General features: G+C 39.9%; 1 protein-coding gene across 1 annotated transcript in view; it reads right to left on the reverse strand.

Moving 5' to 3' along the window:
- The window catches only part of LOC137144640 (complement factor H-like), an 82,222-nt gene that overhangs the window by 58,258 nt on the left and 9,164 nt on the right, over positions 1–14,800 (reverse strand). The window contains exons 6-11 of the mRNA XM_067535070.1: positions 12,845–13,021; positions 11,385–11,558; positions 10,322–10,504; positions 8,161–8,343; positions 4,308–4,490; positions 368–547 (exon numbers count right to left, since the gene is read on the reverse strand). Coding sequence (XP_067391171.1) covers positions 368–547; positions 4,308–4,490; positions 8,161–8,343; positions 10,322–10,504; positions 11,385–11,558; positions 12,845–13,021 — 1,080 coding nt within the window. The remainder of the gene's footprint in view (positions 1–367; positions 548–4,307; positions 4,491–8,160; positions 8,344–10,321; positions 10,505–11,384; positions 11,559–12,844; positions 13,022–14,800) is intronic.

The following is a 14,800-nucleotide window of genomic DNA, read 5'->3' on the forward strand; positions in this document are numbered from 1 at the left end:
GTTAATGAGGATGATAGCAGTGATGGAGTGTGACTTCCTGCATGTTCAAAAAAATTTCCATATACCAAGGCTAGGTAATGCTGAAGAATGTAATTAAAATGTTATTATTCCATTTTGTCTCTAGCCCCATTTAAGAGATGCACACACACTGAGGGGTGCATTAAGTCAGAGATTTTCAAGAAAGCTCAGTGCTGACTTAACTCCTCTTTCATTGAAGTCAAGGGGAATTTTACCATTTAGGCCCCATGTGTATCAGCCACAACACTATGACAGTTGTTGCTATTATTGAATGCATTTTTTGTCTGATTCATCCAATTTCAGAAAATCTGTATTAAAAACAAAAACATAAATAAAACATCAGACTCACCAACACAGCGCGGTGGTGATTGCCACTTCCCATCTTCACACATTATTTCTTTCATTCCATGAAGCTTGAAATTTTGTAGACACACAAAAGTTATTTTTTCACCAATCTCATAGCTTCTTTTCTCTGTTATCTTAGAGGATCCTGGTAGCTGAGGGGGAGGTGGGCATTTTCTTTTATTCTCTTCAATGAAAGATAATTTCAGTCAGATCTCATGACTCAAAATATGGTAAATGTGAAAGAACATTGCAAACCAAAACAGTTGTTAGATGAAAAACTGAGCATGCCACAGATCTTTAGGAACCATTCTCCACTTTTAATTGTCACCCTATTCATATGATGCTGAATCACAAAGAACTGCATTGCAATCACAGGAAGCCCAACTGTGGACTCTAAATCAGGCATTTCCAAAGGCCGCTTAGTGTGGGCAATCTCCCTCTTGTCCCATAGCACAAGCACAGTACCTGATTGCACAGCAGTGAAATCTTTATTGCAGCTGAAGTTATTGTTCAAGCTTTCCCAGACATCGAGAGTCACAAGAAGAAATCCAACCCCTGTTCACATGGTGAAACTAGTATGGTTTCTGGGTGTGTGGAAGCCATCCGGGGTGCACACTGCCTGAATACTACAAAACTCAGCTCTCCACTGGCCTCCTGTGTCATAGTGCACAGAAGCAGGAGGAGGTAGGGCATGGGTGAGTGAAGCAGGGCATGGAATCCTTGCCTCCAATGTGAAGCATGGGAAGTAGAAGTGGGTGGCAACCTAGGCAGCAGTGACCATGAGATGGTCGAGTTCAGGATCCTGAAAAAAGGAAGAAAGGAGAACAGCAGTATACGGACCATGGACTTCAGAAAAGCAGACTCTGACTCCATCAGGGAGCTGATGGGAAGGATCCCCTGGTAGGCTAATATGAGGGGGAAAGGAATCCAAGAGAGCTGGCTGTATTTTAAAGAACCTTACTGAGGGCACAGGAACAAACCTTTCCGGTTTTGCAGAAAGAATAGCAAATATGGTAGGCATCCAGCTTGGCCTAACAAAGAAATCTTTGGTGAACTTAAAGGCAAAAAAGAAGCTTACAGGAAGTGGAAGCTTGGTCAGATGACTACGGAGGATTATAAAAATGCTGCTCAAACATGCAGGAATGAAATCAGGAAGGACAAAACACAATTGGCGTTGCAGCTAGCAAGGGACATGAAGGGGAACAAGAAGGGTTTCTACAGGTATGTTACCAATAAGTGGAAGATTAGGGAAAGTGTGGGCCCCTTACAGAATGGGGGAGGCAACCTAGTGGCAGAGGATGTGGAGAAAGCTGAGGTACTCAATGCCTTTTTTGCCTCTGTCTTCACAGACAAGGTCAGCTCCCAGACTGCTGCACTGGGCAGCACAGAGTGGGAAGGAGAAGAACATCCCGCAGTGCTGAAGGAACAGGTCCATGACTATTTAGAAAGATTGGACATACACAAGTCCATGGGGCCAGATGCAATGCACCCGAGGGTGCTGAGGGAGTTGGCTGAGGTGATTTCAGAGCCATTGGCTATTATCTTTGAAAGGTCGTGGCAATTGGGGGAGGTCCCTGAGGACTGGAAAAAGGCAAATATAGTGCTCATCTTCAAGAAAGGGAGGAAAGAGGATCCAGGGAACTACAGACCGGTCAGCCTCACTTCAATCCCTGGAAAAATCATGGAGCAGGTCCTCAAGGAATCCATTTTAAGGCACTTGGAAGAGAGGAAGGTGATCAGGAACAGTCAACACGGATTCACCAAGGGAAAGTCATGCCTTGACCAACCTGATTGCTTTTTATGAAGAGGTGACTGGCTCTGTGGATGTGGGGAAAGCGGTGGATGTGATATACCTTGACTTTAGCAAAGCTTTTGATACGGTCTCTCACAGTATTCTTATCAGCAAGTTAAAGAAGTATGGGTTGGATGAATGGACTATAAAATGGATAGAGAACTGGCTAGAGCATAGAGCTCAACGAGTAGTGATCAATGGCTCCATGTCTAGCTGGCAACCGGTCACAAGCGGAGTGCCCCAGGAGTCAGTCCTGGGGCCAGTTTTGTTCAACATCTTCATTAATGATCTGGAGGATGGCGTAGATCGCAGCTGCAGCAAGTTTGCAGATGACATGAAGTTAGGGGTAGAGGTAGATTCCCTGAAAGGTAGGGATAGGATACAGAAGGACCTAAACAAACTGGAGTATTGGTCCAAAAGAAATCTGATGAGGTTCAACAAAGACAAGTGCAGAGTCCTGCACTTAGGACGGAAGAATCCCATGCACAGCTATAGACTGGGGACTGATGAGCTAGGCAGCAGTTCTGCAGAAAAGGACCTGGGGGTAACAGTGGATAAGAAACTGGATATGAGTCAGCAGTGTGCCCTGGTTGCCAAGAAGGCTAATAGCATATTGGGCTGCATTAGCAGGAGCATTGCCAACAGATCGCGGGAAGTGATTATTCCCCTCTATTCGGCATTGGTGAGGCCACATTTGGAGTATTGTGTCCAGTTTTGGGCCCCCCACTACAAAAAGGGTGTAGACAAGTTGGAGAGAGTCCAGCAGAGGACAACAAAAATGATTAGGGGGCTGGAGCAAAAGACTTTTTGAGGAGAGGCTGAAGGAACTAGGCTTGTTCAGTCTACAGAAGAGAAGAATGAGGGGGAATTTGATAGCAGCCTTTAACTAACTGAAAGGGGGTTCCACGGAGGATGGAGCTAGGCTGTTCTCAGTGGTGGCAGATGACAGAACAAGGAGCAACGGTGTCAATTTGCACTGGGGGAGGTCTAGGTTGGACATTAGGAAAAAGTTTTTCATTAGGAGGGTGGTGAAGCACTGGAATGGGTTACCTATGGAAGTGCTGGAATCTCAATCTTTAGAGGTTTTTAAGTTGTGGCTTGACAAAACCCTCGCTGGGATGATATAGCTGAGGTTAGTCCTGCTTTGAGGAGGGGGTTGGACTAGATGACCTCCTGAGGTCCCTTCCAACTGTAATATTCTATGATTCTTGGATGGCTCCACCTCAACTTTTTTTGACATATCTTCAAGTTTATCATAACATCTTACTAATGTTCACAGGGGGGGGTCAGTTCTCCTGAAATGATTAACAGCAATGGAGATTCTTAAAAGAAGCTATGGATATGGATTCTGATTCTGACCTCCTGCTGAAGTCAGTCAGGAGTGATGTCAGTGGAGTTACCAATTGTAAAACAGAGTGACATCAGAGTGTCAAAAAGAGGACCTAAATGAACCAGAATAGCTATACAAAAGAGAAGAAATGACTATTTAAACAACTATCCTTCCAAAAGCCAAAAACCTGGTTGCAATTACAATGTAAATTAATCCAACTCTTCAGTTACTCATTTCCATTTAATAATAAAGACATTACAGTCCAGGGCAAATTGTTCCCTTTCTGAATCACGATTAAGTTAATTAAGGAGAAATTCAATAGCACAAACTCAACACACTGGTCTGACATTCTCTTTAGCAGTCTCCCACTGACCCAAAAATTCCATAGCTTGTTTAAATTTTATTTCTGAGCACAGCACAGAAATCTGGTCTATGTAATCTGCAGACATAAATTAATGCTGATCAAGAATACATCATCTCTACGTAGACATAGAGAAGTTGAACAAACTCTCACTTTAATATGTACTTTATTCAGACTCTTAATTGTTCTGCAAAAGGAATTCATAGTAAATTATACAATTCATTTTCCTGTTAGATGCTAAGAGTCAATTGTTTAGAATGTCAAACCATTTCTGCAAATCAAAAAGTATTTGGTCATTGTTTTCTTCCTATTAGCATATAAACAGATTTAGGTTTTACTTATTAAATCAGTTCTATGTCTCAAACTAATTAACTTCATTTAGATTAAAAGTAGCATTAATAAAATTAGCATTCTTTAACTTGATTATAAAGCAACAATTTTAGATAAATGCAGAAACTTACCAATGCATTCTGGCTTGGGTGACCATTTCCCATATTCACAGACTGTTTGTTTAAGTTTCTTGACATCTGAATTACATCTGTACCTCACAACATCTTTGTGATAAAAATTCTTTTGCCAATTGTAAATTGATAAAAATCTTATATTCTCAAGATTCCTTGGAATTACACATAAGACAGATGGATCTAAATAAAACCCAATACAAAAATTAAAAGATCAAAGAACCTATCAGGTAAATATACATTTAAAGAGATATCATCAATTTGAAGATACATGTCCACATGAAAATTTTGTACCTACTATTGTTACATGTCCAAGATTATTAACAAAAGGAGATCAAAGGAAATATATATTTTTTTCTCCAGTGTTTACATTTGTGTACTTTTAAAAATAGTAGGCAAAATATTTTCCAAGAGAAGCATGATTTTTAAGTTGACAGTGATCCTTTAAATGTGTGAAAGAACAACCAAATTATAATCTGAGTTTTTCTTCTGCTATTTTTCAAACCCCACAGCTGTGTACAGCATCTGAGGCCCACACTGACATCTTAGAACCATGAGTACCAAATATTTTACCACCATCGGCAGATTATTTCAAACAATCAATATCCAGGAAAGGTGTATGTGTTTTAAAGTTAATGTGTTGAACCAAGCCTAGTGTCTTTAATTAGGTGTTTCTGAGCATTATAATGAAGGCTTCTTAGATAACTGTGCAAACTAAGCAAACTGACCACTGGGTTGAATACAGAATATAATTTTCCAAAGCTCCTTAGTGACTTAGTTACTTTCCTAGTTTTGCAAATATGCAAAGCTTATTTTATTGCAATTACCTGATTTTCATAATCCATATACTATTTTATATTAGCCTGTGAAACTGAAAAAAGAATTAGGAGGAAGGGGGTACAAAAGTAGTCTCACACTCTGGGAATGTTTTTGAGGTTATTGGAAAATTCCATAAAAAAACAAATAAACAAAAAAACTAAATGGCACCCAAAAAGGAGTTGAATATCATTTGCACTGTGTAGTCCTAACTTTATTACACCTAAAAGTTCCAGGGATGCTACAGAGTCGCTGTTATTGGAAAGATACATTGAAACAAGGGATCAAACTTGACCAGAACAAATTTAAACCCCAATGTTGTGAAGACTTACTTATGTGCTTCATTTATACACTCTGAGTACTCTATTGAGTTCAGTAGGGCAACTCACAGTGCATTAAGTTAAACACGTGCCTAAGTCTTTGCAAACTAGGAATCATAGTAGAGAAAACCCAGCATGAAACCAACACATCCAGCAGCTATTCGAGATGGAGAATAGTTCTCCAAATAATTAGAAACAGTGCAGGTAATTCTGCCTAAATTAAGGTTGTCCAACTCTTCACATTAGAACTTTGCTAAAGTTACACTGTTCAGGCTGAAATTTGTTATGCCAGGTGTGATAATTTGAGGGTTCTGTCTGTACAGTTTATGAATTCTGATTGATATTCTGACGTCATTATGAAGTTGCTAGTATGAAAAGTTTTAGCAAAAATGGTTCAGCCAATCCTAAGAACAAAGTCAGTGAAAACACACTGTTTTGCCCATGTTAAGGAGTTGGTTGTAAGAATATTTTTAGAAGCTTAGCTCCTCTGTCCTTTGGAGCATGGATTTCAGATTTGGCAAGAGGGACATCCTGGTGTCAGAGAGGTGCATTTTGCTGTTCTTATGAAATACTGCCTAAATATGGCAAGTATATGAACCGTTGAATAATCTCAGCTCACACATGCTCAGTAGAGGCTTGTTTCAGTTTGGCAACTGAAATTTCTGAAGATTCTGTCAGCACTGACCATGCTCCATGTCCTTAGAGCTCCTCTGAGTGACCAGACTGCGCATGCTCCATCCCCACAAAGCAACTGAACATGCTGCCTCTGGTGGCTGAAGGAGCTGAGCAGGATTTCCATGCAATTACTGATCCAGTTTGCTGTGGTGCTGGGCACCAGAACTGAGAGCAGGAAGATTGTCTTCCCCTGTGCTCTTAAATGTTCCCAACTTCCAGTGCCCAAGTAGTGAGGAGAATAAGGAAGCAACCTGATTTAGTATGTAAGGGGTGATAAATGGTGTGGGGGAAACATAGAGAAAGGGATTTGCAGAATCAGAGTGTAAGGAGACAATGGTGGAAGGGGGGACAGCAGCAGGGGAGAAGGGTGGGTTGGAGTAGAGGGAGAGGACGTGTTTTGGCAAGATATAGATACAGATGGGGTTGGATACGAACAGAAGGGGATGGAGCAGGAGTTGGAGGATATGGGGGAGTATAGGAGCAGAGGAGGAGAGAGCAAAGGAAAAAAATAGACAGAGAAGGAGGTGGGAGCAGAGGGCGAGAGTGGGAGGGTCCTGTTGGATGGGAGTCAGGGGAAGGATAGGAGCAGGATGGGACAGTGGAAGAATCACTAATACATACTCCTTCCAGAAGTTGGAATTAAATCCAGCAGTCCGGAGTTTCTACATTTCTCTATTGTCAGCAAATATCTGTGAAACCCACTGGGAAAGTGTACGTCTCATTCTTCTATATTGCCTGAGCCACACAGAGGATCACAACCTACTATTGCTACCAGTTACCCCTTTAACTCAGAGTTCTGTGCAGTGGATCCAAAGAGACAAACCCTGCTGATGATCCAAATTGGAGGTCAGTATGGGTCCACATAATGGAATTTCTGTTTTTACAGTTTTGTTATTTAATTTGGAAATGACATAAAAAAATCTTATGTTAGGAAGTACCAGAATTAAGGTCACCTGCACAATCTTAATTTGGCTCCCTTGTGAGTATGCATTATATTAGTTTTTGATTACATGATCACATACGTTTTTTTCCCCCCACTTCAGTCCAAAGGATGGACATGCTCTGAGGATGAATTAAGGCAGTGTAGTGAAGGAAGCTGTGGTCTTAGGAACCCTGTTTCAGAAGTTGGAAAGTTGGTAAAGAATAAGGTAGGCAATTGCCTGAAGAGGAAGGATTGTCTCATTGTTCAAGAAGTTAAATGCTGCCCAAGAGAACTTGACTTCTATCCTTGCCTCTTGCCACAGAATAATTGTATGGCACTAGCCAAGTCACTTAAAGCAAAATGTTCACAGTTGGCCACTAACTGGGTTTTCCTCATTTTTTGAAAGCTTTATGTAAGATATCTGGGACTAGATTTTTAGAGCACTCATGACTGCAACTGAAGTCAACTGGAGCTGTGTCTTAAACATATGATGTACTATAAAACTGCTACAAGTACTGTGGAAAATTTGGGCTGAGGTATCTCAACTGGGGTACCCAGTATTAGTGGAAGCTTTTGACAATTTTAGCCCTAATGGTTGTATTTCAATTCCCCATCTGTGAAATGGGAATAATAATTCCCCCTTATATCACAGTATTGTTGTGAGGACATATTTAATAATGTTTGTGAAGCACTTAAATACTATGGTGAGAACACCATAGAAACATCCAGGAGGAAATTAGTAATTTTATATTCAATGCAGGGTTTGAATTGTGTGTGAATTGGCCACATAATGAATGTAGAGGATAAAAAGTAACATTGAATAACTTCTCATTTACTGAATGAGGTCGGGGTTTGATCGAAAATATAGTATACGTTCATCTAATTAAAGACTATAATGTTACACAGGAGAGCAGAATTAAAGATGCCTGGACAACCGTTCGGTATTTTCTAACTTTAGAGTGCTTCACTTTGCAGCCTTGATGTTCTTTTAATATAATTGGCTTTGAATACAATATCTACTTAAATTGTATTTTCATAAATATAGATAAATAAGCTCTATAAATCCTGAAATAAAATTAAGTTACATAGATGTTTAAAGTGTTATCTAACTACAGTTTACCAGCACATGAAGGTAAAGATGTCCATTCTCCACTAAGACATTTTATGGTATTTGTCCCAACAATTTCAAGGTTTCCTTCACAGCCATACTCCACTGAATCACCATGAAAATACTGGTTCTGGTTTACATTGATAGCACCTCCTTTGACAATACTGGGTGGTCGTACACAAGTTTTTTCCTCTTCTGTAGAATAAAGAACATAAATGATACATATTATAGTCCTGTTGCATTTACAAACACGTATAAAAGTAATGTAATGCAAATATTAAAATCACTATTTTAGGGCCTGATCTTGTTCCCATTAAAGTTAGTGGCAAAGCTTGCACTGACTTAAATGAGTGTAGGAAAGAGATACTAAGTCTGTAACAACACTGTTTCCTCTAAAACTAATTTCTTCCATCTTCCAGGCTTTTAAAAGACTTCTTTTCCCTTGCATTAAGCTCTCTCTCAACATTGTCACTTATTCCTGTAAAATCTCTCTAGTTTCACACATAAATATTCATTACATTAAAATGAAGGTTGCTCAAGTGTATTTTCTCACTGTCACTGCAAAGCATACATTATAAGTTAAGGGAACAATCTCTACTCATCAGCTCATTATGATCATGATAGTCAGACACACCAACACAATGATGTACTGACTCACTCATTTTCTTTTTAAAAATACTATCACCCTTAGTGCACACAGCCAAGAAATGAAAATTGCACTGCAATGCAACAACCTGACACCTGCAACCCCTTATTCCCTGACTTCCCTCAATCTCAGTTTCCCACCTTCCAATCTGCTGCAAAACCAGGGCTAAAATCCTTTCCCTCTCCTTCTGTTGTGACCACATCACCATTCTCTGGGTTCTTTCCTTTGCTTGCTCTCTTTGTCTGCAAAAAATTCAAGTTCCTTACTCTGGCTTCCAGGACATCTCATTCCTACCTCTCTTATTCCCCCATATTACTACCCCCAACTTTCTACATTCATCACAAAACCCCCTTGATAGCTCTTCTTTTTTCTCTCCTCATTGCACTTTTGGTTTGCACTTCACTTCCTACCTACCCCTACACCTAGGTTTCCTTGCCACTTATTATGCACTGTCCGACCTCCCCTCCCTCTCTTAAATTCCTCCTTACAACACACTTCCCCATGAAGTGCTCTATTACTGATCTGCACAAATGTCCTTTTCCGCACTCCTTTGCCTTTCAACTGGTTTTGCAAGTGCCCCAAAAATTCTATATAAATAATAGATAACATTCATAGTATCTCTATTTTATGAAAACATCTGTAATTATTTCCTGGAGCTACAGGTCTTTACTGCTGTTGAATCCAAACAACAAAAAAAACTCTGTTTGATTTCCAAATAAACTGCAAGGACAAGCAGTTCTTATGGTTTTGTGCATTTATTTTGATTAAAAAATGATGAGAGTTAATACGCACACTGAATGCCTCCCTCAGGGTCCTTGTAAATTAGCCATGTGGTGCTCATAAATATTATTACTGTAGCACCAAGGAGCCCCAGTTATGGACCAGGACCCCATTGTGCTAGCCATGGTACAAACACAAAACCAAAGAGCTTACAATCTTCTTAATCAACCATTATTCAAGATCCTGCAAATTACAGTTAGTCCCTGGGCAGTACATCAGGCGCCAAGGCAATAAACACACTTTGTCACAGGGCATACCTTCACCTACCTGTGAGTACTGCTGTCTAGCCATAAACACACTCAGGCTCTTTCTTTTTTTACTGTGTGTGCTTTTAGTTTTCACAGTTTCAAAGCATAACAGAAGGAATCCCAGGTATACAGCAGGAAAAGTTTCCACATAGCTTTCTCTCCTCTCCCTTCACTTCCCAGTTCCTCCCAAATATATCCTCCCAATTACTGAATCAATTGCCTCATTCGCCCAGCAATTGCCATGTAATCCCCAAAAGAAACTGGTTAATTGACTTCAATTAAGGCTGGAGTCTTCCCAGTGCAGCAGCACTAAATATATAACCTGTCACACAGGTCTGATTCTATCTCATAGAGGGATTTGGAATGGAAACTATGCACACCAGCCAGCATATTACAACTGATTGTGTATAGTTTGGATTTTAAAAAGTCCCTGAAAGCATAAACAAACAAGAAAAAAATATTCTACACTAATACTCAGAGTGAAAATTCTATAGCTTACCAATGCAAGAGGGTGAAGATGACCATTCTCCATCAATACATTCTATATTCTTTGATCCAATCATTTTAAATCTGAGGTTGCAGTCATATTCCACTGAGTCACCATGCTGATATTTCTCATGAAGTTCACTGATAATATTCCCATTGATAATGCTGGATGGTGGCCCACAAGCTTTGATTTCCACTGGAACAAAAAGACTACCTGAATATTTTGTATATTAACCAGAGCTAGAAATAGATGAAAACAAATTCACTGCTGTAAGTGGGGAAAGGTGATACCAGTGACTTAGTGAACGGGCCTCATATCTCTGGAGTTTTGGATTCAAATGCTGATTTAGATCGCAAGTGGAAATGATTTTGCAGAGCTCCTTTTAGTCCCACTTCACACAATTGGTAGGTTCTACTCACAGATGGAACATCAAGGATTGAGATGTTCTTTGGACTGGGTAGAACACCAGTATAGATGTATGTGGAAGCTTACATAACATCTCCCCCATACTATGGATAATAGCTCACATTGTTAGTACCCTACTTTACTGAGTGAGGCATGATCTGGATAACCTAGAAAGGAAATAGTTCTGTGCACTAAGGTTATTTTATGCCCCTCGCCAACAGCCTGGAGGGATTAAGTAGGCATGGCCTACCCTTTTCTGGATCAGATATACTGTAATTTTTACCCATTGCTGTGAAAAAGTCTAAGTGGACTTTTCTATGTGTAAATTGGTGTGTGTCTATTTTCAGACAATAGCACTCTTCACTGGGCTTAATTAAGAATAACAGGATGAAATTAAGAAAGGGAAGAAACATCCTGGCTCCAAGGAATGTCAGGTTCAGGATTAGTTTCCCACTGTAAAAAGTGAAAACTCAATTAGCCAGGGCATTTAGAACTGGACAACGAAAATGTGCTAAAGGCAATAGTCCCTGCACTGGCAGGGGAACAGATGGATTATTTGGTTTGAGGGAGAGGTTAGGATCCAGAAGAAGCCAACAGCAGAGATTAAGAGATTCAAGAGTCAGATGTGTTAATACTCTTCCTTTTCAATAATCCTAGAGTAAATATTTACCTTTACATGTTGGAGGTGCTGGGGACCATCCAAAGTAATAGCACTGAGCAGAGTCAGGTCCTACTCTGGTGTAGCGATTTGCACAGGAGAATGTCACCACGTCTCCATCAAGATATTTGTCCTCCTTAGGGAAAACTTCACCATGGGGCAGCATCAGCATCTCACATTCTATTGCTAAAGATGGCAGCGAAGGAAGGAAAGAAAATACCATATTGTAACAACTACACCTATGGAAAAGGATTCAATAATCCTGCTAATATGAACAAAATAATTTAGGGTCTGATTAAGAGCCTGTTGAAACCAATGGAAAGGCTCCCATTGTATGGATTAGGGCTTTGGTTGTTAGCAAGAAGAAAAGTCCTGGTGAGGCTAGACTGGGAATCTCTAAAAGTGGGTTAGAAAAGAAGGCAAGGAGGCAAAACAAAGTGGAAAAAACACCCAAGCTGCAGGACATACTATGATGTTTGTTGAAAGGCAAATGATGAACCTTAACAAATGAGGGTTTGAATTTTCATCATCTTTCCTCCACTTTCTATTGTTCTAATTAGAAATGATTTCACCAGGTAACTTTAAAAGCAGGCCATTTTCACTCAGCAAAATTATATTTGGTGAACTGTAAATAATTAGCTGGTGAAGCCAGCCTTCCAATCTGTTTTCCATCAGATCTTTAGATATCCCTGTTACTTATTTTAATATCTGTAAGATTTGATTGTATTTCATATTTCAGTATAAATTCTGTTTGAATGAGTGGATTCAAGCATTCTGATTAGCTAAAATACAAGATACTAGTTCTCTAGAAATCCATGGATTGTGGCAAAATAAAACCATGACACATCACCCCTCTAAAATAGCCATACACCTAGGACCCCACTCCAGGCCCTGGTGTCCCTGTGGAGCCACTTCTGCTCCACAGAAGGGAGTGGGCTTCCTGCAGCCTGCTCAGGAACACTTTATGATTCCAGATGGAGACTAACCACTACCCTTAGGGTTCAAGAGACACAGTACTTAATGCTTCCAATAGCTCAAAAGAGAATTTTCTCTGGCTGTGGTCTGAGTAGATCTCTATCACCACTTCCCACATCAGCTATATAAGCTGTAAAAAGACTCCATGAAATGAAGTTGGAGGGATACAAGATGCAGCTGTCTTGCTGTGCGCCACCAATAATGTCACTCACAGTTTGTTCCAAATTTTCAGAGAAAACCAGGAAATGGAAAATAAGGTTGATATTTTAACCTTCATCTGTGAAGAACACTCTTTGCCGGGGATTGCTGACTAAATGTGATTAATGATTCTTGACTCCTAGGAGCAATCAATTTTTCTCACCCAGTCATTATCCACAATGTAACCTGCACCTAAATCATAACTATTTAAATTATTAAATGAAACAGCTACAAAAGCCATTCACAAAAATACATTCTCCAGTGCAGAAGTATAATTAGTATGAAAAAAAATAGCTTACCAAGACATTGGGGTTCTGGAGTCCATCCATTTATGCCACATACTGTGTGACCTATTGAGATTTTATTTACAGTTTGGTATCCACCCGCACATTCATATTCCAGTATGTTTTCAGGCAGAAACACCGCTTTACTAGTGTGAAAATGAATATGCTCAAAAGCAGGCCTTCTACAGGTCTCTACAGAATTAGAGAAGTTTAGTTATTTTTAATAACTAGATACTCTGACACCCTAAAGTATCCTCATTATACGTATCTTTGTGCATGTCAACCTTATTAATTGCATACTTTAAAAAATATTAAAAACATAAAACTCTTCAATGCCACATCAAAATAGGCTAAGCTACACAAAGTGCCACACGTTACATCTGTTGCATTTGTCTTTAGAAATATGTGGAGGAGATTCTCAGACTCAGAAGGCAGGGATAGAAGAGATCATTCTGAGCATTTAATTTGAGTCCTGATTTTGTAGGCTTCCCTCTACACTTGTCCCATAAATGTCTTATCAGACCTGTTTGTTGTTGTTGTTTGTTACTGTGATAGTGACTCAGACTTTTCCCTTGAGAGTCACCACTAATGCTCTCACAATTAAAAATATTTCCCTAACATCTATCTGAAGTTTTCCTTACTTAGATTCAGGCCATTGCTCTCTCTCTTTCTCTCTGGCACTGAATAATTCCTTTCCTTCAGTTGCTATACTATATATCGTTACTCTGGCTGTTACCCTGATCTATAGAATGTCATCTATAGAATGTCTACATTGCAGCTGGGAGTGAGCCTCTGAGCCCAGGCAAACAGTGTTGCACTAGCAGGGCTTGAGAAAGAGTGCTAAAAATAGCAGTGTTGACACTGGGGCTTGCGCTGGAGCTCAGGCTCTCAAGCCAACCCAACCCCATAGGCTTCAAGCTACAAGAGTTACACTAAGGGCTAAACTCTCCAGGATAGGGAAGCCAGGGAACAGATTCTCTGATCTTACCAGCTATGTTTAGCAGGGAACCCGGGTAGGGGTTGGCACAAAGGTGATTTTAAGCCAATCTTCTGTTTCCAGATCCTCAGACTAATCCACCCCCTTCAAGCTAACCTCTGCTGGTAACTTATGGCCCCAAAGGCTCATTCCAGCAGCCAGTGATCTCTGCAGTGCAAGGACACTTGGTAATATCCCTTTTCTCTATCCAACTCCTCCATACCTGGGGGGCATTCCCACTAGCTAGTTAAACTGATTTCTAGCTGTTTTGTGCAGCCATAGCAATGCCAAATGGATGGAGCCAGAAGCAAATTTGTCTTTGTAGGTATAAAAGGACTAGGGATGGAAAGCCACGTACAACAGTACATACAATGTTCTAATTACATTTAAGAATGTGAGCCCTAATACTGACCCCTGTTTTATCCCATTTGAAGGCCTGGTCCTTGTTTACTAACTGAATTAATCCACGCTGTCTGTATTTCCAACATCATGACATTCATGAACACCACAAAATCCAGAAACATTTCCCCCACTGAATTCCAAATGAGTCATAAGGTGCAAAAAGCTCCTAAAGAAATGGCAGGATTATTCTTGACTGGAAATATAGAAAATTGCTTGAAAAGAGATACTCATCCAAAAAAAAAAAAAAAAAAGGAAAAGGTCTATTAATTCATTGTATGAATTTTGTATCCTATTTTCTTTTGAAGCTTCCCAGTCTGATAAATCTCTGGTAGGTGCTATCACAAGGGATACCACTTTGTAGAGTCAGAACTGTAAACAGCTTCAAGTTTGTGTATTTCTACAGGCAGCCAACATAGAGGGAATTCTCATAGTCATTATGTAATAATGCAATACCCTTGCTCTGTGAAACAAAACGGACCTCATCTTGAACACTAGTTATAAGTGAGTTCTTTCAGTCACAAAGGTGATCCTACCTGAAGGAATAACTAGGAGATAAGATATCCTTGAATAAAAAAGAATATCCTAAACCTCAC

This window comes from Emydura macquarii, unplaced genomic scaffold (assembly GCF_026122565.2).
Source record: "Emydura macquarii macquarii isolate MOO-44397 ecotype Brisbane River unplaced genomic scaffold, CSIRO-AGI_Emac_v2 contig_3475, whole genome shotgun sequence".
NCBI classification, from domain to species: domain Eukaryota; kingdom Metazoa; phylum Chordata; order Testudines; family Chelidae; genus Emydura; species Emydura macquarii.